Genomic DNA, 27784 nt, shown 5'->3' with positions numbered 1-27784 from the left:
TTGCTCTTCAAGGAAGCTTGTAACAACAGCGATTTACACATTGAAAACCATATTAGGACTTTATGACAGCAAAGTGTCTAGTTTGTATGTTCATGTTGTGAATTCCCTTTGCAAAAATTAGAATTCCTCGAAACATATTGCAAATCATAAAACTATTGCAAGTCTGAAACAAATAACAAAACCATCAGCAAACTGAGTTTTCATGAGCAGCAAGTTTAATGTTCTCTTCCAGTGAATGCATGCAACTGCAAACTGTTTAACAAAATCACTGAGAAGTAAAGAGGGGAAAAATTAGTAGCAAACAGGGGAGGTCATTACACCGAGTATAACAGCGCCACAAACTTACGAATGGACTAATTGATGTGCTGGGCCCATGATTGAGGAAAACTCAACACACTACCTCGTTGAAGAAAATGGCAAGGGCAAAGGCAAGGGAATGCACACCATATTTGAAGAACTCAACTTGGACACCTTAATCAACTACTTTGTCGGTGCAGGCACAACTTTGAAAATAGCCCTCTTGATGGAAAAAGTGGAGAAGATAGAAGATGGTGGAGGAGTAGAAGCAACAGCTAGAAGATGGTCTAGAAAATAATAGAGGGGCAGACCCGTGCATTGGGAGTAATGTCAAAAACTATGATTTTTCTCAAGAAAAGATTGGTGATTAGTGGAGATTAGCAAGGAGTGCAAGCCTTCTAGATGCAACAAACTCTCATTTCTTATGTTGGAGAAGATAACAGTATTATTGCCTACGTAGGGTGAGTATGGAGGGTCATTGGCTAGGGGAAACCGAAGTCTCCCATTAAGGGATTTACATTCATCATCATCCCATTGATTCATCGTGTAGGATCTATGATGGGAAGGGGACCTAGAATAATGCATGGTGTGGGGGCAACATTCAAATGAAATGTCCCAAAGGGCTTGATGTATAAACTCATAAAAAGATTTAGTGTTGCAAAGAGGGAGGGAATAGAACCCAAACACAAGAAGGGAGAGACTCAACAGTATATTCATCATCAAACTGGATTGTAGTATGTCTAATGCTAGGGGGCAAGGTGGGAGAGGAGAGAGAAGGGTGAAAACCAGTATGGAGGGTCTTACAAAGAAACAAGTAAAACATAGATGAGAGGAATGAGGGTCTTGCTGGTGAGAACATAGTCCACAACATTCACACCACTGCCAAGGGGAAAACAAGTGAATCTACCAAAATTGGGAAAGTCAGGAAGCCCATTCAAAACACCACTGCCAAGGGGAAAACAAGTGAGTCTACCAAAACTGGTAAAGTGAGGAAGCCCATTCAAAATGTGTAGGCTCTAAGATTCACCACACTTGAGACGAAGAGTGATTTCTAACAAATTTGAGGGAGACAAGCACAACCACTAATATTCTTCAAATGCTTTAGGCACTTGTCATTTTATGACACCCTTTGTCCATCAGTAAGAACCGATCAGAGATACAATCCATGGACTGGCATTGCCCTAGTTGATCAAGGAGAAAGCAAAAGAATCATGAAGTGTGAAGTGTTAAGTGTTGCCTTGTCCGGAGGAAGTTCCTCCCTTGGCCTTTTCTTTCTCCCCCGGAACCCCCCGGGGTTCTGAGGTTCTTTCCCTTTAACTTCTCCTGTTCTCCTTCTCCGGAACTCCGGAACCCCGAGGTTCCGAAGTTCCTTCCCTTTAATGCCTCTCCTTTCTTTTCCCGGAAATCTGGAACCCCAAGTTTCTGAAGTTCCTCTCCTTCTTTCCCTTTCTCTTCTTCTCTCTAGAACCCCGAGGTACCAGAGTTCCTTTCTTTTCTTCTTCCCTTCCCCGGAACTCCGAAACCCCGAGGTTCCGAAGTTCATTTGTGCAATTCCCTAGAGCTCTGAAACCTTGAGGTTTCGAGGTTTCCCCCCTAGCCTTTCTTCCTTCTTTTCTCCATAACTTTGGAACCCCCAGGTTCCGAAGTTCTCTTCCTTTGCTTCCCCTTCTCTCTAGGACTCTGGAACCCCGAGGTTCTGAAGTTCCGTCCCTCCTCGCCTTTTCTCTCTAGTTTCCTCAGAACTCCGGAACCCCGAGGTTCCGAAGTTCCTTTCCTTCTCTTCCTCTCTCTATCCCGCAACTCCGGAACCCCAAGGTTCCGAAGTTCTTTCCTTAGCCTTTTTTTTGGTTCTCCGGAACCCCGAGGTCCCAAAGTTCCTTGCTGCTCTTCGTTATCCTTCTCCGGAACTCCGGAACCCCAAGGTTCTGAAATTCTTTCCTTGTCTTACCCACTTCGGGAGCCCGAGCTTCTGAAGTCCCTGGACTTCTTTCCGACTGGCGACACTTCCGGATGGCGTGATCGACCCTCAAAGCTTTAAATGCTCCGACAGTTTTGGTGACTTATGCACCTTTTGTGGAGCCACAGGGGTGCATTTAAGGTTTTTGGCAGGATTTCCATCAAGGGAGGTACGGGGCCATGCTTGTTGTGGTGACTTATGTCATGTCTGCATACTCTGACTTTGGAAGGTCAGACAATTCACCTTCTCAAAGTTGCCTTTTGTGGGTATGGCTAGGTTGCTTACATGTACAAGTCAACTGCATGCACTTCCCTACACTCCCAGACTGACATACAGGGGTCATGATCACTCTTGTAACCATTTTTCTATATAAAGGCTGTTAAGCCTCATTGTAAAGGGTTTTCTCCCTGCTGCCTTGAGCCTTCCTATGCTCTTTCTCTTCTCTCGAGATTTGTAATTATTTTTGCATTTCTGCAACTGTAAGTTTGGCCTTTGGCCTTTGAATGAATTGAAATTACATTCTTGCCTTCCTTCAACTTATGCATGTTGTGTATGTTTCCTTACCTTCATCATAAGTGTATGTTTTGTGGCTCTTCTCTCCATATATGTTGTGTTAACTTGTTTTTCTGAGTGTGACTTGTGGGAATCCTTCTCCCCTCTTGACACTTAGCAAATTCTAACCTCCATACATGCGTTTGGGTCACTCATGCAACTGAAGTTTGTGCATTTCTTGGGTATTTCAATTGATTCCTTGTGCCATTTCGGGTGGGGAGAGGAACAATCTCTTCTTGGTGCATCACCTCCTTTTATTTCAAGCAATTCTCTCTTCCCTTTACCTCTGCAATTTTTTAGGATAGGCCTAGGAGTTAGTTTTGAAGTGTTGAGTTGGTTCAACACCTACACCTAGATTGAGAAGGAAGCTGGCCTTCTCCGGAGATTCAACCCCCTTGCGCAAGGTCCCACACTTCGGGGTTGTTTCCATGTTTCACAAGGTTGCTGAGTTGATAGCTCAGCAAGGGTGCGAGCTTTTGTGATAACAAGCACTTTAGGAAATAACACTTCTATTGAATACTGTACATAAAAAAATTGTAGTCTCTCAATTGTAAAAAGTGATGTTTCATTATTGAATGATTGTAATGTTGATTGCAAAGATAATTTTTTAACCTAAAACAGTAGTTGTGTTGGTCGCAAAGATCATTGATGAATGGTAGTAACATTTATCATAAAGATCTTTGTTGAACCTAAAATGTTATAATGTTGGTTGCAAAGATCATTGACATTGTAGCATTGATTGTAGAGATAATTACTTAAGTTGTGAAGAATTTGATAGCAAAGATCATTGCTAAAAGCCTAAATCTATAAAGGTTTCATTCGCAAAGATCATTGGAAATGCTTCACCTTCTTTACTGATATCTGTGAAGGTTTTGAAAACAAAGATATTTGACAATGCTTAAGAAAACAATATTAAAAAAAGCATACATATATTCATCTCTTAAACATTGTATAATATAGTACTTGCACTTCTATGGATGAAAGCATACAACCAACCTCTGTTGATCCATATAAATTTAAGATTGTTGTTTCTCCAAGTGTCTCGTGCAATACTTCCCACATCCAAATAGGAAAAACCTCTCCACTAAGCACTAAAATACGTAGGAGTTTACGAATTGATTGTCCATCAGAAGATTGTAAACTAGGAATAAGTGCCCGCATAAGAGATGGAACAATTGTTAGCCTTGTTACGCTGTATGCCTGCAAATGCAATGCATCAAAAGGTATGAAATTTCATGATATGTAAATATTGAAGCACATCTAAAGTTATGGCTATTTAGACAAAATTAAAAATAACTGAAAACATCCAAGAAACTATATTCATTGCACATACACTTCAAATTAAATAATTCAACATCAAGTCTTCAAAATATTACAAATTAACCATTGACATTTATTCCTGGTACATTAAGATAACTCAGTGCGCCAAAATGGGAATGAATGCCAATTAAATTGTAATGACTCGTACTTCTTGTTCTTTTTAAGTTAAAAATGCTATTTTTTTTGTGGTCTTTCAGACTAGACAGAAGGTGCAGAGAGGTTTATTGTTTTTTTGGCTTTTTGATGATTCAGCTAAGTACAATAATAAATAACAGCAAATAATAAATTCTGGAAATACAACAACAACATGCAATTTGTTAGCTGAAAAATCCAGATCTAAATGCTGACCGAAATACTGAATATTTCAATAATGTAACAGCTACCCAGTTCATAAATAACCCCTACAATTCCAATTCAAACATACCCAAAATGAGTAGCTGGCTAGAAACTACTACTGTCATAAGTATGGACCTGCAATTCTTCAGATCTGAGCGCAACACCTTCAATTATGTGTGCAAAATGCTAGTGAATTGATTGAAGGTTGCCATCAGCCCTAACCACCCAATTTGATCTGTTAAAACTTAAAACCCTTCCAAAACCTATGTAATCAGCTTCCACAAGTCTGCAACAGCCCTGTAAATGATTGGATTATTTGTTCTGATGGATCCACCTGTTGCTTGTAGGATAGAAGTCACAAATTTCACAAACTGTATCTTTCAATAGCATAGAAGATGTCATCAATGAGGAGTTTCCTCCTCATTAACCAGAAAAAGCTGCAGCCAAAGCTCCCAAAAAGATAATAACCTGAATGATCTTTCATTCACCTCAAATAGGCCTCACATTTTTCCCTAATTCCCATGCACCTTTTAGAGGCAAAATATGTTATTTTTTATTGATATTTGAAACCCCTTATAACTCCCATTTGGATGCCCCTCTAGGCATTTATTCAATTAACTTTTAAAACCCTTATATCTCCCTTTTAATTTTCAATTTATTAAGTCCCCTTATGACTTCCTAGGTGTCCCACCTTTTAAAAACAACTTATGAGGGTGGGACCCTCAATAAACATACTTAATAATAATTAAATAACATAAGAGAAATATATTTGATTTTTCACTCAAGACCTTATGTTATTTAATTATAAAACCCTGGACCCCATTATAGTATAAAATTACGCCCAAGCCAAGTATACACCTCCCAAATTCCTTGTTTGCTTACCCATTAGCTTGTGGGAACTCAATTGACTAGGCTAATGGTTCACCCTATCGATTGGTTAGGAAGGGGGCATTACTGTCAGTCTGTTCCCCTACTGGGAAGCTGTCATGTTTTCAACAACTATCATACATTACCGAATGCATTATCAAGTTATTATGCTTTTTTTTCAATTAATTCCATATTTTATAACTCATAGCCTTCTATATTATTATCTAACCTTGTTACTACCTAACCTTAAAGGAGGAAGGGGTAATTATGTTACCAGGGTACTAAGAAACCAAACTACAACAAACTCCCTCAAGGTTTACAAATGCAGGCCCTTACCCAATCTCGGGACCACCTATTTGGTTGGAATTAGACCACCTTGTTGTCCATATTTTTTGCATTCCCAAAATTGGACAACCCCTTTAAATTTTTGGCTAAAACAGAAAAAAAAAAAAATTACTCTAAGGCACGCTTCCCGATGCAAAAAAATTGTTTTTGGTTAAACTAGACTGATCTTCGGTCCATCTTCAATCCGTGCTTCAAATTTTATCACATTTCGAGTTCGTTTGCTACGTCTTTCCTTCAAAATCGGGTTTTATTTTCTAGACTGCAAGTGGAAAATTTTCTTTCCTCTGCAGGTTTAGAGTTTCCTTTATGTTTTAATATTGTAGGGGTTTTTTCTAGCAATTACAAATGCACTTTATTTCAAACTTTTAACTTGTAACTTGCTTTTTATTTCCATTTCTCTTTTTGTCTTTTAAGTTGTTTGTAGGAACTTTTTGGACAAATTGCAAGTGAATTTACAATTACAAGTTTAATGAGAACTTGTAAGTTCTCATAAAAGTTCCTACTTTGTGCTTTTAAGTTGTAATAGGGGTTTTATTTCCCTATTACAAGTCTTTTTAAGTTTTTAAAGTGTTTTTTTATGTCTTGTGTCTTACTTGTAATGGGAATTTTATTTCCCTATTGCAAGTTTTTTAGTTTTTATTCCTTTTAGTTGTAATGGGGGTTTTATTTCCCCATTACAAGTCGATTTGTTGTTTCTTTTTGTGCTCTTCTTCCCTAGAAACCCGAAATTGCTCAAGTGAAGGAAAAAGCAATGTAATTTAAAACTTGCAAAGGGGTTTTAAAAACCCGATTGTATCTTTGGAGGGCACATTTGCTTGTAGTTTGAAAGGAAGAACCCGACCTGCATTTTTGTTCCCACAAATCCAATTTTGGTGGCATTCTTCCCCTAAATCCGTTCCACATTCATGCTATGCTGTAAGGAATCATTGCTTGTTGCCATGTTTTCTACCAAAAACGAGATTGGGCAAACACGTAAGACGTTTTTGAAGGCGTTTTGGAAGACGTTTTTGAAAACGTTTTTCCTGGTTCTTTCCATGTTTTGGGTGCTCCTTTTCCGCCATTATTGGCATGTTTTGTATCTTGCATTAATGCAAAGTGTTTGGCACCAAATGTGAGTCTTCTTTCCAAGCCATTTTTTGTGGAAAGATTTGAAGGCAAAACCGATTTTGTTTGTTGATTGCAATCATAATGTGGTGGCTTCCTTATCTATTTAAAGAGCATTACAGTTTCTTCTCAGTCCATTTGCTTTGGTCTAGGGCATTCTTCAAGGAAGGTATGTGATTTTCAGTTTTGTTTTTGTTTTTGTATTTTGTTTATGCTTTGTATATATCTTGTTCTTGATTGAATTCGGATTTGCATAAGTTCTTCCCATTTTACCCAGATCTTGAATGCAATTTGGAGATTGCAATGTTTTTCCCCTTTATATTATTTCCATCCACTTGCATTCAGGTTTTTTAAAATCCGATTGCAAGTAAGTTGAGAAGTTGGTTTTTCCCCTTTGGTTGAAAAGACTTAACACTCTTTTGCCAAACTTGTAAAATAAAAAAAAGTTGTTTTAAAAGCCTACCCATTCAAAATCGGGTTTTATAAACCTGATTACAAGTTAACTTCTTCCCATTTCACATGTGGTTAAAATGAGATTATTCTTCCAAATTCCATTCGTAGTCATTCATGGTTACTATCCTTGGTCATAAACTTCATTTTCCCTCATGTCAAAATCCCATTTTTACCATTTATCGCACATTCACTCATTTTTTGCCATTTCAAGTCTACTTGCAGTCACGATTTAAAAACCCGATTGTAGTTATGTCTTTCCACAAGTTTTTCCCTTTTTCATACTTGCAATTCGTCTCCCAAAATCCAAAAATTGGTCAAAAGCTCATTCTTTAAAACCTCTTGTCTACCCATCCTTCCATATTCAAAAGCTTTAGGGTTAGAGTTGAGTTTTTCCCCTTTCAAGAAGATTATATGGCTCTTTCAATGGATCATGATGTTGCATTAACACTTCTGGATTTTCATCGCAACGTTACAAGTTCTTGCTCAATGACTGATTTGCCAGCACCGTCTTCCCAAAAGAAGATGAAGTACAAATACGACAAGTATTAGAATGAGATCTCTCCTTCTCAAGTCTCTACTTTATTGGATGAGATAAAGGATATAGAGATTGGGCACATGGATATGGTGGGGTAGTTACCCATCTTGATGCTGAAAATATTGAAAAGATTTTCAAAATACCCATAGCTCTTGTTTATGTAGAAATTTCAAAGGAAAGTGCAACAGAATACTACATGAAGAGGGAGAAGGAATGTAAGCGTCATATCAACAAGTGGATTCAAGAACCTAGAACCTGTCTTACCCGGTGGGCTAAGTTGTTTCGCTGTGATTTCAAAGAAGAAATTGGTGATACAATTACCCTTTTGAGCATAATCATGGGTTTAGAGCATTCAAATGTGTTTGAATCATGGATGTATCAGTTCATCGTACTTATCAGACAGTCTCAGCACATCTTTTGGGGTGAAATCATTAGTGATGCTTTGTGTGAGCAGCTTGCCAGAGTTCCCACCACTTTGACGTTCTACATAAGCTCATATTTGGTGTATATAGCAGCATCACCCAAACACTTTCTCGGTCTTTCTACCAAGGGTGATCACTCGCTTGTGCCTGTGTGGGATTACTATGATCAGCTATCTTTGAGACCTAGCAAGTTGCATTACAGGAAAGTCCAGGATGCTTTCTATGGCCACTACATGTGTCTATTTAACAGAACATTGAAGAACAGAAGAGTGTCAAACGCTGCATGGGAGGAAGTAAATGAGCATGGGTGTCTTTTCCTTCAATTCCCAACATTTACTTATTTGAGAGTTGGATGCTACAGTGGGCAGCTGTACATGCTTCCAAGATATCCAACCGACAAAATCATTCATATGGAATTGGGGAGGCAACTCATGGCAGTTCATGCACAGCAATGAGTTCGACATAAGGCTGGAATGGGGATATCTTCTAATAACCCTTTGCAGATTGCTCGATGTTCTCTCATGACATCCATGAAGGCCAGAGCAATGGAGACTGAGATGCAGGAGATCAAACTCAAAAGGTTCAAAGCGAGAGCAGATTTTGATTACAGGGGCATGAAGGAAAAGATTAAAAGATCCTTCATCCATGTACATCGCATAGACGACATCTGGATTGATCTCCGCACAGAAGAGGAGATCCATAGGATGGACTATTGCAGGCTCACACTTGAGCAAATTGTTGATTTGAACCTTGCTAGCATTCCTGAAGGAATGATTGATGATGGGAATGTACTCGATTCCAAGTATGTTGAAAAAAGAATCGATGAAGCACCACTTCCATCAATTCAATGGTCACAGAAGGAATGCACTTCCATTCTTGATAGATTTCAGCCTATCTTAGCTAACACCAATGCTTGGCTCAAAAGAAATGGTGTTAGACTCATCAAAATCAAGATTGGAAAGGAAGATGATTCTACATGGCCTATCGGATGCAAGTCCGAAATTAGAGTTGATAACAAGGAAGGTGCTTCCTCTTCTACTACAAGGATCAAGTTGAGAGTCAGCAGAGTAATGGTGATTCCTCCCAAAGAAGTGACAGTGAAAGGGAAAGAGAAACCACAGCTTCATATTCATGTCATTGATCCTGAAGATCCAGAAGAACAACAAGAAGATGATGCTCCTAGGTCCACAACTTCAGAGTCACCTCACGAAGTTCCTTCTCAAATCCCTTTGGATTTGCCTATGTCTCCTTTGACACAGATGTGTATTCTTTTTCCACCATCCACATTGATCCTATTCCATTAAGTATGAATGCAAAGAGTGTCATTCCATTGTCAACAGCAGAACCATCTCTTGATCACACACAGGAGGATTTGATGAATATCTTTGAGGATAGTCCTACCCATGTCTCTTTGCTTGGCTTGTCATTATCGGAGATTGATACTTCTACTTCCGGTTTTGACAAATTCATGTTGCAGGCATCACATCCTCCAATTACTAAACAGGCCATGGTTGTTGTTCAGACAGAAACCTCTCCCAGGGTGACCACTATAGTTCAAACAGAAACTGCTTCTTCCCCACCTCTAGCTGCTTCTGAGGCAAATTCAATGGCCTTACCTCCGTGGCTAAGCTCTTTCACTCCTAAGAGAAAGAAGCAGGAGATTTCTCCTGACATCTTTGATTGTCAACAGCTCAAAAAAACTAAACCCAAGGTTGCTAAAAAAAGCTAAGACAGTTTCGAGAATGACAATTGACAACAACGGGATAAAAGTTGTGGAGATCGTTGAACCAAAGGTAGATAAGCCACATGAAGAGATGCAAGCTTCTGACTACAAAATCACCAGGGTGGAGCTTGGTAAACAAACACATGCAATTGTCATGCATGATGCTCAGCATTCAATGACTTCATTGGTGCAACGATATGATGAACTCCTAATGAAAAAAGACAAGCTAGAGGAAGAGAATTTGCAGCTCATCTCAATTATTCAAAAGATCACCAAGTCTTCTGAAGAAGGGACCAATCCTTCAACTGCTTTCAATACCAAAGAATTAGTTCAAGAAATTGAAAGAGCTGCTCAAAAAGTGCAAGCACTAGATTCTTGGGTAGATCAAATTACTGATCTGTGTTCGGGTCTTGGAGGAAGTTTTCCAGGTGATGGTCAAGTAGGAAATGATCAAAGAGAAATTGAATCAGACTTCTGCAATGTTCAAACAGAATCTGAAAAAGGTTGAAAGTAGCTTGAGAATTTGGCACAGGATGCCACAAGAAAAGTTGAGTGCTCTACAAGAGAGTGGCATTATTCCTACCAGAACCATGTATCTAGAATTTGGAGAACTTCTAGAAAATAAGTCCCTTGTCCTGAAATCACTTATTGAAACAATTGATGATACTTTGGGATTGTGCATGGAAGTGTTGCAAGATATTGTTTCTCACTGTGAGAAAGTTTCTTGTAAAATTGTAAATCAGAATGTGGAGTTGTTGCCAAAAGAAGATGTTCTTTCAAGAAGGAAGATTCAGCAAGAATGGCAAGATGAACAATTTTCAGTTACATCAATCCAAACCTTGGTGAAGTACCAATTTTTTCTGCAAGAAATCCAGGCTACTCTTGAGAAGCATAATCCTACGATTCTTAGTTGTAGTGATACCATTGTCAAAACAGTGATTGTTGCTAAGAGCACCCATAAGCCAAATCCTGATGAGCTACAAGGAATTATCCAGAAGTTTAAAGAATACATGGCCAAACATGCTACCATATAATTGTTTTCAACACTTCGTTTATATTTCCGAATTGTAATTTCAGAATTGTAGTTTTTCTTTTGACAAGTTTACTTGTAGATACACCTTTGTAATTGCAAGTTGATTACTTGCACTTTTGTAATTACAAGTAAATTGATTACAAGTCAATTTAGAATAGGACTTGTAATCTTGAATAAGTCTTAGTTAGTAGTTGGAATAAGTCATGGTAGTTGAGAGAATTTCTCAAGTTAGTTGGGATCCTCCCACGTTTTTCTCAAGACCCCTCTCCTATAAATACTTGAGGGGATCTATTGTATCTTATTATCATTTTGGAAAGCAAGAAAACTCTGTAGGATTTTCTACTCATAAAGACATTGAGCTTTATAGTTGTAAATTTGCCATCTTTGAGTAATACAAAAGAAGTGAGGAATTTCAAACTTTGTGTTGAAGTCTTGCTTTGTCCCTTTGTGTTCTTATGTCATTTGGGGGTATAGCTTTGTGCTTACTTTGAAGATTGTAGAAGGCTGCTAAAGAGAGCTTCACTTCATCTAATTGCAGACTTTGCGTTGCAGCTATTGGGAGTGGAATTAGTTTAAGAATTACAATTAGAGTTGAGAAGTATTTAAGACTTTGTGTTTGTGATAGATTCTCATATAGATTAGTTTTAAAGTGCATTCTATTTGCAGACTTTGTGCTGCTGTATGTTGCATTTAAATCTAAAAAGTTATTACTACAAAAGGTTGATAGGATCGCAGATATTTAAAACTTTGAGCTTGATATTATTTTCCCGTCCCAGAGGAAGTGACAGAAATATTTGGGTTTTCAGGAAACTTCATTTCCTCTTTTTCATTTTATGGTACAAGTTATTACTGATATTTGTTTTTAATTGCTATTGTTTCTGTGAAGAGGAAAGAATATAGTTTTTCTTGAAAGGAGGAGGAAAACTGTTGTCCCATCCATATTAAATTAGTTTAGATAGGGGGAGCCTTCCATTAGAATTAGGAGAGTATTTACTCACATGCTGTGGCTGAAATCCACAATATTGTACAGCTGTTGAGGTGTACAAAATTTTCAACCAACACACCTCTCCTTGAGCACAAATCTAGCCCATCCTCCATAGGAATTAGCAGAAATAAGACAGATTGGATCAGAAATTTACAAGTTTCATCTAATACTTAATTATATAAAAATTCCTTAATATTATGTAATCTACTGCTGATAATATTAATGAATTACTAGTTATCTTTAGGAAATATCTTATTTCATTTATGTTCTTAACCATATTATGAAAATTATATCTAACTAGTAATCAGAAAGAACAAACAATATTGTAGACAACAAGAGTTGATTCAGTGTACCAGGCTGCAAGACAAATGCTTATTTAGCAGTCAATACCATAATCAATATATCCAATTCCTCCTTCCCTCCTTGAATGATTTGGAAAAGTCTTTATATATATTGTAATGGGAATGACAAGTCACATTGCAAAAGACATGACTCATACCTGTTCATAAAAACCTCCTTAACTAATCGCACCACTTCATGATAATCGCACCTCCTGATGGTTAGTTAATTCATGGTTTGACATAATCCCTATGTTGGCAATACTAATGGTTCTAATGTGTATTCATTTAACTTCAGCTTACGTGCAATTGCCGCTTTCCCTTATATTGACAAATCACCGCCTTAATAGCGGCAGCTCTAAGTGTTCCTCGCAGCACTCTGACACTTAATAAGAAACACAAACTTAATAAATCCTTAAAATATCAGAAATCGGGGACCACAAATAATTTGGCACAAACGAAGTTTAAACTTTCGATAATAGTTTCGGAAGAGATAATGAAGACCCACGGTATTATAAAGTCATCGAGCCTTAATCTTCAAAACATTAGAAAATGAATTAAGCTTGTGTAATGTCCCCTTTTTGGAACATTAGGAAATCAGTTAAATAATTAAGTTTTAAGTTGTCAAAACATAATAACTTTAAAGACAACTTAATTTAATTATTTATTAAAGCAGATTTAAGTGACTTTATGTCAAAGTCAAATTATTAAAATAAAGTCGCTTTATTATTAAAGGGGAATTCCAAGAGACAGATAGAGGATATGTGAAGAGTCACAGGGATGTGCTATTTAAGTACATGGAGAGGCTCATTCTGGTAGGCATGGTTTAATGTTTGGAAATTGATTCTCTGGAGAGTTTATGGGAAGCTCTAGTTTTCAGCAGGTTTGAGGACACAAACCCTCGACCTTGGAGGCAGTGGATGGAAACCCATTGTCAGTTGGAGTTATCATGCAAGTGACTCATTGTCAATTGGAGTTATCATGCAGGTGACTCACATGTGCTTCAAATGCTCTTTGCTGGTTGTCCAATCTGACTGTGAATGTTGTGGCTGGGATTGGTAATTTTGTTGTTGTTCTACTGACGATTTTAATGCCATGTTTTTTCATAAATTTAAAACTATTATTTCAGTCTGAAAATTCATGATTATCAGTTTAATTTGATGGTGTATTGAAAATCAATTGCATGCAAAATTGTTGTTAAGATTTTGGTGAATCATTGGGTGAAAAATCTGGAATTAATATACGTAGGGGGATATTATAGTGGTATCAGAGTTGTGCATCCTGCCAGCCCATTGGATAACTGTGCTTCTTTGAAGAAATTAAATTCCAGGATTGATTATCAGTTGATGACAAATTTGCAGTAATATCTGCACTAAATATTATTTATGTCAATTGGGTGGAAACTGATTTGCCGTGAATAATATTCCTAGGCGAGTTCTGAAGATTAATTGAATATTTGGGTCAGTTGTCAAATGTTTGGGGTTGAAATTAAGTCGGCATATTTCAAAGGGACCCGATTTATTATATTCTAAATACTTATTTCAGTAAGTATTTTATGGCATCATGATTTTGATTATTCATTAGCTCCGTTAAAGGAATTAGTAAAGTGGAGACTATATATTGGCATGAACTTTATTGAGGGTTGTAAATATGTCATTGGCAGTATAAGGAGGAGTTCGATATTATATCATTGTGCGAGTTCTATGCATAGCTTGGTTCATATTTGCGATCAAATGTTTAATAAGGTTGTTATTGGGCCCATCTTTACTTAAGCGGACTATTCAAGAGATTGCTTTGGTTTCAATCAAGCTTGTGGTGAGAAGTGTGGTGAGAAGTGTTTAAGGTGAATTGCCGAAAAGGCGATATAACTATTGGGGCCCGATTAATTTTGGCTGAATCCAAAGTGTGGGCAAAGGAATATGGAGCGGACTCTTGAGAAGTAACGCAAATATACTACGAGAGCCGATTTAATATTTTGCCAGCCGTAAAAAATTAGAAATATTGTGCAGTGCATACAAGAAGCCGTTTCATCTTCATGTGAAGCAAACGCAACCTCTACATATCGAGAAGTTTGAACTTTAAAAAAAAAGGCAATATATATTAAACACGGAGTTTCGGAACGGTGTTTAATTTAGTACCTAATCGCCATTCTTTGTGGAGGTCGTGAAAAGTATATTGAGTAAAAACGTCTGGCGTGCACATTATAACTCAGTTTCTCTGAAGCCGATAACATTTGTAGGGCAAAGATCACTATTTGGCACAAGACTAAAGAATCTATGAATATTTTAAGGGCCATGTAAATATCTGTCGGAGTTTATTTGTTAAGCCGTAGCTTATTAGCAAGAGGTTTGATATTCATAAATTATTCGTCTTATGTCTGGCTTTAATCTTGTTGCCCTAGCTTGCTGCCATTCATCTTCTTACATACATCATAGATGATGTGTGGTTGAAGCACTATATGCTCTCACCTTGCCCACTCTGAGATCAAGGTTATCAGAAAGTGTGGAAGCATTGCATATGCATTTCTATATTGCCAAAATCAAAGTAAGGTGGGTTGTTGCATGCCACAAGACAATTGATATAACAATCACTCATGTTTTCAAAAAAAATCTAATCAGCATTCATATTCTGCTCAGCATAACATAGATCTAGCATGCAAAACATTAGTTCTCACAAATTGCTTGATAGTCAAAGCTTATCATGGTAGGTCTAATATTTATTTCGGAAGGAAACATTAAGATGGTTTTTTTTTTCTCTATGAGACAAAGAAAAAGAGAGATTTGAAACATCTTATAAATATCTCCATAAAATTCAATATTGTGGTAAACATTTCAATATAGCATGTTTTCACATACTCGGATCAAGTCTCACCTTCAAAATATTGAAAATTGATAGAGGCTTTTCTCTCAACTTATCAAAAGAAGGTATAACCAAAGTTGTTGAAGCAAGAAGTGGTCCAATTATCTCGAACAAGTGATCAATAAAGCATATTGCAGTCTTGAAGCATGAAATGTCATCATCAATAAATGGATACAGTGTCTCCATCCACAAAAAACGGTTAAGAAGACCTGCAAGTACAACAGTAGTTTGATTTTCTGTCATATATCCATCCCAAGGGGAAAAAATGAAAAGAAGGCCACAAAAAACTCTATAAATACTAATTTGAAAAACAAAATGCAATATACAAATTGCAATGCAACAGACACAACTATGAAGCTCATACACACAAGGGAAAAAAAATAAAACAGTTGTTCAGTATGCACATAAAAGACCAGACAATTCCTTGTCTTACATCAATGATCAATCTGAACCTCATTTAGGAGATACACCAACTGAATCACTTAATGTAATAGCATAGGTCTTAGAACAAAATGATTGTTATTCTAAAATCCTTCCCATACACATCTCGATAGGACGCTTCAATGTTAGAAGATCATACCCCAAAGTAGCTCTAATTTCCATCAGCATCCCAAACATGTTGTTATGAAATGCTTTAATCTTGCAGCAAAGATTCCATCTATGTGAAGAAGAAGCCAATCAGGATTTGCAAATAACCTCTCTACCTTCCAAACTCCAAATTCATGACCAAGATCAGCCTGAGAATCCAAAAGGAAGTCCCTATGAAACCATTTAGGCCTTTAGGGGAGATCTTCAACTGAATCAACCACAGTATTTTGTGAAGAATGAACGTATAACTCAAAATGGGGTTTATCCGGAAAAAAATCAATCTCTCATAAAAGTCATGAATGTCATTGTTGTCAAAAGTTTTCTGCAGAATTCATTTTACACTGCAATTTGTCAAATGAATTTCACTGAATAACAGATCATAAGAGAAACCAATCCAATGGACCAAATCAACCTGAGAAGCCACAACTAAATCCCTATAGAGTCATGTATACTTAGAATTTAAACTGAAACTGGCCAATGAATTGCAGAAAATACCACTATTATTAGCAGTTGGGATTATCCAGAAGTAGGAGCAGTGGATATCTTTCAGAAAAGGTCAGCAACGCCATCATTGTGAAAGTACTTTTGCAAAAGATGGTATACACTGCACTTTTTATTACATTTCCACTTGCTAACGTTTTAATTTGTCACCTTCATAACACAAAACAGCAGAGTGTGTAAAGATATACCTTTCTTCAAATTGGAAGGGAAGCTCAATTGTAACAAAAACTAAAATCCTAATTTTATTGGCATTCATGTGTCTTCTTTATTAAGCTTATGTGACAAAGCCATTGAGGAATGGTTTTAAATATTTTCCCTAGGTCATTCCTTGTTTTATCTTTTACTATTTGTATGGAGCTGATGTGGCATGGGTGAGTGGGCATGCTAGATGGTTTATTGACCTTAATTGTGCATGAAGACAAAATAGTCAAAGTGTCAATTTGAAAGGGGAAATGTGGCCATAGTGTAGGGGCTCAAATCTCTTTAAGACTGACATATTAGTGTGACAACAAAATATGTTGACAGTTGTGATTGATACATGGATAAGTGAAAGAGAGGATTTGTCAAGTGGCTTGGATTAATATGGAATCAAACTAGGAGGGAGCAAAAATATGGGAGTCTAGTTCACATTGCTTTTCAATGTTTCTTTGATATGCTCATGGCGAATGGATTTATTAGAATATTTAATTATATTTTAGTCACATATATTTAGTTCCTTGTTTAATGGTCATTTAGCTTTTTAGTTAAATTAGCTTTTAAGCTTTATTTAGCATTTAGCATTTTCTTTTTAGTTAATTAGCTTTTAAGCTTTATTTAGCATTTAGCTTTTTAGTAGTTCACTTTAAACGACTAGTTCTTAATTTAGAACGTCGTCCTTGTAATCTCTTTATATACGCTTGTATATTGTTGAATAGATTATCCGATTATTGAATCATTCATTCAATTTATTTTTCATGGTATCAGAGCGGGTCGATGGGATTCTTTAAAGTTTGGCAAATTTTTTAATAAAAATTCATGGCCTTCTTTCTGGAAAATTTTCCAGGTTTTTTTTTATTGTTTTTTTATACAAAAACGATTTTGCTTTTTTGAAGGCTTTTTGTGGGTTTCGAGGGTTTCTTGTTCGTGGGCAAATTTCTGTGTTGGGCAGCAGTTCATGTTTTTTTTAGAGTTTTGGAGATTTTCGGGCCTGCAACCTGGAGTTTTTTTTTTGCAGATTGAAAATTTTCCTAGGGTTTCTGCAATTTTCGACTAGGGTTTTGACCCTTCAGTTTAAGTTGAAATTTTATTTTGCTTGCAAATTCTTGGTGGGTTTTTCGAGACCTCAACTGGGTCGTCGTCATATTTTTTGGGTGCATCGTTTTCCGTGCCTCAATTTTTGAGCCGTCAAATCTGCATTCTGTTTTCAAATTCTTGGTGGGTTTTTCAAGAGCTTTTCTGGGTTGGTCTCAGATTTTTTGGGTGCCTCGTTTTCCGCACCTTGAATTTTGTGCCAGCAAATTTGCCTTGGAATTTAAAAAACAATTCGCAATTTCTGCTGTTTCTGTGAACGTTGGGATTTTTGCTTTTTTTTGGGCACCATTTATGCTATTTTAAGTGTGCAGAAAATTTTAATTTTTGGGTTTCTTCCAAACCTCGAAATTCATGCCTTGGAATTCGTGCCAGAATCTTTGACCAACATCATGTTGGAACACAGTCAGAAGTTCAATGGCCTCAACCACAACACCTGGAAACAGTGCATGTTCACGATATCTGAATATCGTTGCCATGATCAGATTGATTTAGGCCAGACCTCGTCCTACAGGTCCCAGGGTTTCCACATTTTTTTTTCCTCAAAAATTGTTCGAAGGGTTTACAATTTTTTCCTTAAAAATTATTATCTGATTATTGAATCATTCATTCAATTTATTTTTCAATTATGGGAGGGTTTTCCTTGATTTTTCCTCAAAAATCAGGGAGTGTTGTTTTACCACGTGATGTCTGCTATTTTGCCACGTGAGGTTTGTTGTTTTACCACGTGATGTCTGGTATTTTACCACGTGATGTTGTCTGGTGTTTTCCTGCATGATGTCTAATGTTTTACCGCGTGATGTTTGGTGTCTTACCACGTGGTGTTTTGGGTCTTGCCATGCAAAGTTTTAGGGTTTTGTTCGATTTTTTCCACAAAAATCGTTTCAAGGGTTTTTACCATTTTTTTCCACAAAAATGATGATTTGTATCTTCAATTTTGGAGGGTTTGTCGATTTTTCCTCAAAATCATGGTTTCAGGGTTCAGTTTGGTTAGTCAAGTTGGATGGATTTTGGTATTCTTGGTCATTAACACTTTTCAGATCCAGAGAGGTCTCCACTGCAGCAAAGTGTTCTTTTCATTTGTGATCAAAAGACCTACAGTGTCTTCTGTAGGGTAGTTAGTAGATAGAATGACCATTAAGGGAGGGTGTTAGAATATTTAATTATATTTTAGTCACCTATATTTAGTTCCTTGTTTAATGGTCATTTAGCTTTTTAGTTAAATTAGCTTTTAAGCTTTATTTAGCATTTAGCTTTTTCTTTTTAGTTAATTAGCTTTTAAGCTTTATTTAGCGTTTAGCATTTTGGTAGTTCACTTTAAACGACTTATTCTTAATTTAGAACATCGTCCTTGTAATCTCTTTATATACACTTGTATATTGTTGAATAGATTATCCGATTATTGAATCATTCATTCAATTTATTTTTCAATTCCTTGTTTTATCTTTTACTAGTTAGCTTTGTGTGGAGCTGATGTGGCATGGGTGACTGGGCATGCTAGATGGTTTATTGACCTTAATTGTGCATGAAGACAAAATAGTCAAAGTGTCAATTTGAAAGGAGAAATGTGGCCATAGTGTAGGGGCTCAAATCTCATTAAGACTAACATATTAGTGTGACAACAAAATATGTTGACAGTTGTGATTGATACATGGAAAAGTGAAAGGGAGGATTTGTCAAGTGGCTTGGATTAATATGGAATCAAACTAGGAGGGAGCAAAAATATGGGAGTCTAGTTCACATTGCTTTTCAATGTTTCTTTGATATGCTCATGGCGAATGGATTTATTTTTGGGGCTTCTTGTAGTAATAGTATTTGAATTCTCAATGGGAACTGATAGATCATTGTCTGTATCAAAGATTTGGATCTTTCCCTCTATTATTTCTTGTTAATAATAACTGGCTGCTTGATAATACAATAAAATTTCAACTAGCTATTCACCAGCTAGATCCCATGCAGTAAAATTTCTCCCTATGATCCATCATATCAACCTAGAGATTTCATGATTTATCTTATGATGAGTGGGAAATCATACCTAATGAATGACAAACCATATTTATCAAGTCAGGAACATCGACATTACAAGTCCTTGCTTCCAACTGAGATGCAATAACACCATTATCTTGTCAAATACGATTTTGGTGATTGCCCATGTTATTGAGCCAATCTCTTGGTATGTTGTGTGGTATACATGTCTATGCCAAGGTCAAGTTACAATACTTCAAAGATGTATTTTTTAGGACCCCTTTCTAACCAAAATCGATGCTAAAAGGGTCCCTTGTAACAATAAAATCTTACTTATTCTGAAATATACCTGATTAGGACTGATTATAGATAAATATGTAAACTGTAAATTCTTGTCTGATGCTGACTGTTGGCAATGTGTATGTCCAGTTTGTATTGAATTCAATTGTTTGTTTGTGACTTCCTTTTAATATCAAAAGGTCTTGTGATTCAGAAATTAACCATCAAACTTATTGGCAATAGTGCAGACATTATTCACATTCAATATTTAATCATTACATTAACTCAATATTCAATCACTGTATTATTTGAACAGACATTTCAAGCACATCATTTATTTAAGCTTTCCTGTGTGCACCTGTTAGTTCGCCAATCTGAGAAGTGCCAGACTTGCGATGGTTTTCCCCTGGACCTTTATCAACTCCGCACGATTTGCAATGTTGGCTCTGTCAATCGTCGATGATGCTTATGCGATGACCACGTGTTCCATTATTGGACCCTCAACCCGAACGCACCAGTTGTGAAATTTATCACCACACAGCAAATGTGAAATGCTTGGGATGTAAGATTCTTCTCTCGGCTTTCTTCCCGTCACGCTTTTATTTGTTCAAGGTGAACGAACCGACTTGCAATGCTCCCGGATGTATTATATTGACGTTGGACCTACGTGTGGAGTTTTGCCCGTGACTTCCTCCAATAGCCGAAGCTTTCCTCACGAAGGTGTAATATAGATAACACGTCTCTGTAGTGTTGAACTACGATTCCAGTAGGCCAAAATAATGCTGGCGAAACGAACTCAATTTCCCCCTCCCCGTTGATTTCCCGTGGAACATCAACCTTCACTGAATACTTTCCATAATTCCAATCTGCCTTCTCTCTATTTGCCAGGCTTATTTATAATATACAAACAGTTAAAAAGTCCCATAAGGAACCACTCCATAGATTAAAGCGGCAACCAATATTTAACGTTAATCTTTATTTAAAAAGAACTATTATATTATATCATGCCAAAAATGATATAATATTAAAGAAGTTCACTTTATTAAAATCAAACTAGGCTTATAATTTGACAGTGACTTTGACGGGGACATTACATTATTCATCCCCATCTTTCAAACCCCATAAAAATCACTAACATAAATACCAAAATACTGGAAATATTATTAGTACTACAATTAATTTAGCCCCAACATTGTGTGTACTCTTCAATTTCATGTGGCACCACCCAGAATGCTTGACTTACCTCAAAAGTGTCAATCATAGGTGCAGGGGCACCTTATCATGCAACTATGCCCAATTTTGGGTTTTTGTCTTGTTTTGTAAGGATTGATGTCAATAAGGTCATTTTGGACCATTACAAGTCATTTTGAATCATTTGTGAAGTTTTTGAGTCATTTGGATCCAAGTTGTAAAAGTTGCCCATTTGTTGTCAATGTTGTCAATTACAACTTTTCATTTTGTAATGACAACTTTTACAACTTGGGTCAATGACAAGTTGCTTCTTGGTAGGCCATGGCAATATGATAGGAATGCCAAAATGGTGAGAGGAAAAACACATATGTCATAGAGAAGGATGGGGTTTCATGCACTCTTACACCATTGCAAGATGAAGATAAAACACCACCAGTAGGGCCTAGTGTGATGTTGGTAGGGGGAAAAGAATTTTTGAAGATGGTAAAAGAGGAGATAGGATTTGCTGTCCTAATCAGGCCCAGAACTCTTACGACAATAGTAAATATGAATGATTTACCCATGGAGATACAAGGGTTGTTCAGCAAATATGTTGACATTGTGGTGGATGAACTTCCAAACTCCCTACCACCCATGAGGGACATTACCCATCATATAGACTTCATTCCAGGGGCAAGCCTACCTAACAAAGCAGCATATAAGATGACCACACAACAAAATGAAGAGATCGAGAGGCAAGTCCAGAAGTTGCTTGACAAGGGGCTCATCAGAGAGAGTCTTGGCCCATGCGCAGTTCCTACTATCTTAGCACCAAAGAAGGGGGGAGAATGGAGAATGTGCACTGATTCCAGGGCCATCAATAAGATTACAATCAGGTATAGGTTTCCTATTCCAAGAATAGAAGATCTCATGGATTGTTTGAGTGGGGCAGCCTACTTTTCCAAGATAGACTTGAAGAGTGGGTACCATCAAATCCAAATCAGACATGGAGATTAATGGAAGACAGCCTTTAAGACAAATGAAAGGCTCTATGAATGGTTGGCAATGCCCTTTAGCCTCTCCAATGCACCAAGTACCTTCATGAGGCTTATGAATGAGGTCCTGAAACCATTTATTGGTAAGTTTGATGTGGTTTACCTTGATGATATTTTGGTTTTCAGTTCTAATAGGGAGGAGAATTTATATCATTTAGATTTGGTTTTGAGGAGGTTATATGAAGAGAAACTAATGATAAACTTGAAGAAGTGTGAGTTCTTGAAGACAAAGTTGCTTTATCTTGGGTTCATATTCACCAAAGGCACATTGAAGATGGATCCTAGCAAGGTGGAGGCAATCCTCAATTGGCCTACACCAAAATCAGTGGGTGATGCAAGAAGCTTCCATGGTTTGGCAAGTTTCTACAAGAAATTCATAAGGAGCTTCAGCCATGTATGTGCAACAATCATTGACACCATCAAGGGAGATAGAAGAAAAAGGTTTGTTTGGACCAATGAGGCTGAGGTAATCTTTCAATATTTGAAAAAGAGGGGGGCGGAACAACCCGTATTGACTTTAGCTGATTTCAATAAGGTATTTACAATTGAATGTGATGCAAGTGGTTATGCCATAAGAGTGGTCTTGAGTCAAGATGGTAGGCCTATTGCTTTCTTTAGTGAGAAACTCAGTGATACTAAAAAGAAGCATTCTTCATATGATCTTGAGATGTATGTCGTGGTCCAATCTTTAAAGAAGGGGAGACATTATCTCCTTCCAAAAGAATTTATGGTGTATACTAACAATCATGCCCTCCAACTCATCAACAGTCTAGAGAAACTCAGCCATAGACATGCCAAGTGGTGGTACCTACAAAGTTTCACTTTCACCATCAAAAATAAATAGGGGCAGTCCAATAAGGTGGCTGATGCATTGAGTAAAAGAGCATTAATGGTCCAAGATATTCAGTTGCAAAGGGTAGGGGTTGAAGTCCTCAAAGGTATGTATGTTGAAGATGATAATTTCAAAGAGATTTATGCTTCTTGTAGTCAATTCAATGGAGTTTTTCATGAGATGAATTCTGATTTTTTAATTCAAGAGGGTTTGTTGTTCAAAGGGGCTAACCTTTGTGTGCCCAAATGTTCAATGAGGGATAATTTGATAAAGGAAAGGCATAGTGGCAGCCTTGCAGGTCATTTTGATCTTGATAAGACCTTGGAGAAGTTGAGGAGACACTACTTTTGGCCTAAAATGCAAAGCGATGTAAGAAAATTTGTCGAAAGATGTTTTATTTGTCAAAAGGCTAAGGGATGTAGCACTAATGCAGGGCTATATCAACCTCTTTCTATTCCAATAGGCCTTGGGAGTCTATTAGTATGGATTTAGTCATGGGATTACCCAAAACACAAAGGGGTTTTGACGCAGTGTATGTTGTAGTGGATAGGTTCTCAAAGATGCCTCACTTCAACCCATGTAAGAGCACCAATGATGCATCATATATTGCAAGTCTATTCTTCAAGGAGGTGGTAAGAATTCACGGTTTACCTTTCAACATTGTTTCAGATGGAGATAGTAAGTTTATTGGTCATTTTTGGAGGACTTTGTGGAAGAAACTTGGTACTAACTGTTGGTTGAAAATTTTGTACACCTGGGGGATGTACAAAATTGTGGTTTCAGCCACAGTGTGTGAGCATAAAACTCTCCTAATTTAGGGAAGGCTACCCCTTTGCTTTCTACTTTAACAATTCAGAAATAAACTCTTAACTCTAAATCTATTCTAAATCTGGGTGAAACTCTGTCTTGTTCTCTTTTTTCAGAAAAGACACTTATTATTTTCTCTTCTTTTAGAAAAGAATCACAGCTGAAAGCAAAAAAGATTAATCAAGTAAACTAAATAAAGAAGCAAAGTTTCCATAAAAGCACAAAGTCCTCTGTTGCTTCTCCAGGACGGGAAAACAGAAATAAAGCACAAAGTCTTCAACTATATACTCTACTATCAACCTTTTTAGATGATTTTCTAGTAACCAAGCACAGTATATAGCAGCTCAAAGTCTAACTACATGATGCACCTCTTAAGCACAAACATAGAAAATAAAAGTTGCATAAAGTCTACAAGTTGTCCCCTTTGCTTGAGCGTCCTACAATAGTTTCAAACATGACAAGCAGCTCAAAGTTTGCAGTATCAAATCTTAAAACCAATCTAAAACTCCAAACACAATAAGTAGCTTAAAGTCTACAAGATTGAGCTTGAATCCCTCTTGTATAACACCTCAAAACTCACAATCAATCTCCAGAAAATGTTGTCACATAACACCTTGAATCAACACAAAGTTTGAAAGCAATTTGCCTCTTTTAATTGACTACAATCTGATTTACAACTAAGCTCAAAGTCTTAGAGTGTACATACAAACTAGCAAAGTCTTGTTGCATTGCCAAAAGATATCGATTACAATAGGACCCCTCAAGTATTTATAGGAGAGGAGCCTTGAGAAAAAGGTGGGAGGATCCTAACTAGCTTGAGAAATTCTCTCAACCACCATGACTTATTCCAACTACAATCCTAATTTAACTCAACTTATAGTTGCTTTACATGTAATTGCATTTTACAAAAATGCAAGTGAAAGTGACACAAAACAAAATTACAAATGCATAATTGAAACTAGTGTCCGAAGACATGATTCTATTTAAATCATCCTTTGTCTTTGATGATCTTCATGCTGCTTCAAGATGTTAGAACTTGAAGTATTTAGGAATAGTGAAGACATGCCGAACCGGAACGGGAATTTGCATCCTTAATGATCTTTGTGTCCTTGGCCAACGAACTTCAACCTTATCACATGCTTGGGGTAGTAATGGCTTTTCAAGAGGGAAGTTCTTTGCTCATTTGTTGTCAATGTTGTCAATGTTGTCAATGACAACTTTTCATTTTGTAGTGACAACTTTTCAAAAAGTTGTTAAAAGTTATTTTGAGGTTGGCTGGAGGTTGAGAACTGTTTGTACAAGCATAAATAGGCCTTTTAAACACGAACCAAGGGGTTGATGAAATTTGGAATGAAAATCGAAATCATCTTGGAGCAATTTCCTTTGTATTCTCCTCCAATATTGCTGCTCTAGCACGTGGTACGGATTGTACGGATCAGAAAAAGACCTGATACTTGTGGGATATATTAGACATGTGAATCTAGTTTCATTTGCACCTGGTCTCATTAATTTTCACCCAGTACTTTAGGAAATATTGTAATTTTAGTAAAAGCTATTCAAAACTGTCCAAAACCCTAGGTAGGTTAACCAGTGGCAAAGAAAAATGTGTATCAAGCTTTTCCCACGGTGAAAATGCTCGCAAATTGGTGGGGAGGCCTGTGTAAATATTTGTTTTCATTTTCCAAGTTTGCAGATCTAAAAGAGAAGGTTCACACGTGTGGTAAGGGATTGAGGGTCTGATATCTCTATGTATCAGACAATTAAGGACAGTAAGGTTGAAGAAACATTTTATGAGACACCATAGGATTGATACATCTTGCATGTGGTGGAAAAAGGATGCGTGGGGACCCTATGCATCAAACCAACTTGGTTGCAGGCCATTTGGTTGAGTAAACACAAAGATATGATTGATTGTCCTAAAGGGACAGCCTGTGACAGTTTATGATTACCAGTACTACTTCTACAAAACAAAGTCCTGTTGGAAGGTTTGGGAGGTTAGAAGATCTAGTGACTGATACTAATGCTTGTGTGGGTTCCCCAAGTCAGGTTCAAGGGTTTATCCTAAGTCATAAATGTGTTGATTTGGCTTTTGGCCATCAACGTTGACAGTCCTAATTGCAAAGGGCTAGTTTCGACCAATGATAGTGTGTGTGGCAATGTTGGGAGCCACCAATTTGTACCTGTTATGACATCACAAGCCCAAGACCAGTGCACCATGATGTTCACATTGCCTTGTAATGTTTGATCAAGCCTTGAATGGTGATCAAAGTCTAGAGACCAATAGGTATGTCCTAGGGTATCCATAAGGGGTGGATTTGAAACCATTGTCATTGTAAGTTGAAACATTTTTTAGTATCCTTCCTCTGCATCAATCATTCAGCTTAATGCAAGTTGGTGATTGATACGCAATTTCTAACAAAACTACTTACAAAATAGGAAATCAAGCAAATGAATTACTGTTCTAATTGGACATCCAAATGACAATGATAATTGGGAGGAACTATGGAGTTGTTCACATAAAAAAAAAAGTGCTGAAATGTAAAGAAGCAACACAAACATAAGATTTTTATTCTGAGGAAACCCTCTAAGGGGTGAAAAACCTACTGGCATAGGCAATCACTCTTCTACAAAAGTATATTGCTCAAATAGAAAAGTACGTGTCATCTGTCAACCCCTTTTAGTTCAGCTTTCTACTTCTTGGAAATAAAATCTTTTAAATTATCCTCCTCTATGATTTATTAGATGAGTAAAACCACACCTCTCTACACAATTGTTGTTAGAACATCCCCCTTGTTTAGTTCCGAACAAAATTGGAAGTGGACGAGTTGGGTGTTTGCTTCAAGTTCCATTGGGCATCAATTGAATAAAATCTGCAGAATTGGGTCAAAACCGCTGGTTTGGAATCAACCCCGCAGGTATGTATTCATCCTACTCACACAAATGCATGCTAACTTCAAAGTGTCTTCTCCATCTGTGTCTAAGATTTTCTACTCTTGGATCCATTATGGTCAAACCTCCATTCTCAGAGATCTTTTAGTCTCATGAAAGCTTATATTTGAGATATGGGAAATGTTTTCTGGTTTCCCTCCATTTGTGAAACTTTTATGTCCAAACTTCGTGTGTCATTGCTTTTACCAGTTCCATTGCCCTCGCTACAACCTTTTGTTATGCTCAAGACATGCTACAATCCTATTGCCATGAATGATCCTCCGTGTAGTTGGAAGTCCTTCAAATGCCATGAAATCTATTACAAAGTGGCCCTTATAATGAACCACATACATTTTTTACAATGTTTAAAATGTCATGACCCCACCACAAAAAGGCCTTAAATAGATCAGAAAATTGTATTATGAAATAAGACTTCCCAATTTTTTTCTGTGGTTTCGATTAAAGGATTGATTTATCAAGCAGCAGTTATCTTCATAAAAATAAAGATCGAAGCATAAACTTGTGTACATACAGCGATCCCTATACAAGACAACAATACAGCAATAAGTTAAGGCACATGTTAGAGTTTTGGGTGATTAAAAGAGCATTGGGTTGTGCTTATAATAAACATGTGTCATTAATCATTGATGTGGAGCGATTACACTTAGACAACGATCTCAATAAGCTTAACAACAGCGATTTATTAGTGAAGGGGCCAATGACAATTATTAAGAGATGCCACTCTTGGGAGGGTCATGGACTATGGAAAGGACATAACCCTGTATTACCGATTTGAGGAATATACATATAGCAGATCAGCACTCAAGAGGAGGGCATCAAAGGGACAGAATATATTAATATACTGGCAGATCATTATTATATTACTGGCAATTATTGTGGTGACAGCAGATTGGTATCTATCCCAAGAACTACATACTTATTACATAAATATTATGTCTGAATACTAATAGTAATAAGGGTAGATATATGGCCCATAGTATAGCTGTTACATTTATTCTTATTTACACATGTAACAGTAATAATAAGATTTATATTTGTTAATTAGATTTATATAACAAATTGCTTAATTTCAATCGTTTACATATATATTCATAATACATGAGAAGTTAGTATACTCATAGCCTAATCGTTAATTATTCACTATTGCCCCTCTTGAGGATAGGTTGGTTTTGCTAGGGAAAGGCGAAGTAATTCCTCACAAGATAGGTAAGCCCAAGATGGGGTA

At 37.0% G+C, this 27784-nt stretch overlaps 1 protein-coding gene across 6 annotated transcripts in view; it reads right to left on the bottom strand.

The window, feature by feature from the left end:
• The window catches only part of LOC131069486 (putative acyl-activating enzyme 19), a 349361-nt gene that overhangs the window by 256562 nt on the left and 65015 nt on the right, over positions 1 to 27784 (bottom strand). For all 6 annotated transcript variants that reach the window (XR_009112138.2, XM_058004939.2, XM_058004937.2 and 3 more), the window contains 2 exons: positions 15139 to 15335; positions 3803 to 4006 (listed from right to left, as the gene is read on the bottom strand). Coding sequence is in view for 5 of the 6 variants with exons in the window: in XM_058004939.2 (XP_057860922.2) it covers positions 3803 to 4006; positions 15139 to 15335 (401 nt within the window). In the remaining variant the exon portion in view is untranslated. The remainder of the gene's footprint in view (positions 1 to 3802; positions 4007 to 15138; positions 15336 to 27784) is intronic.

This window comes from Cryptomeria japonica, chromosome 11, assembly GCF_030272615.1.
Source record: "Cryptomeria japonica chromosome 11, Sugi_1.0, whole genome shotgun sequence".
Classification (NCBI taxonomy): domain Eukaryota; kingdom Viridiplantae; phylum Streptophyta; class Pinopsida; order Cupressales; family Cupressaceae; genus Cryptomeria; species Cryptomeria japonica.
Note: the sequence above shows the minus strand (reverse complement) of the source record. Positions and strands in the feature narration are given on the sequence as shown.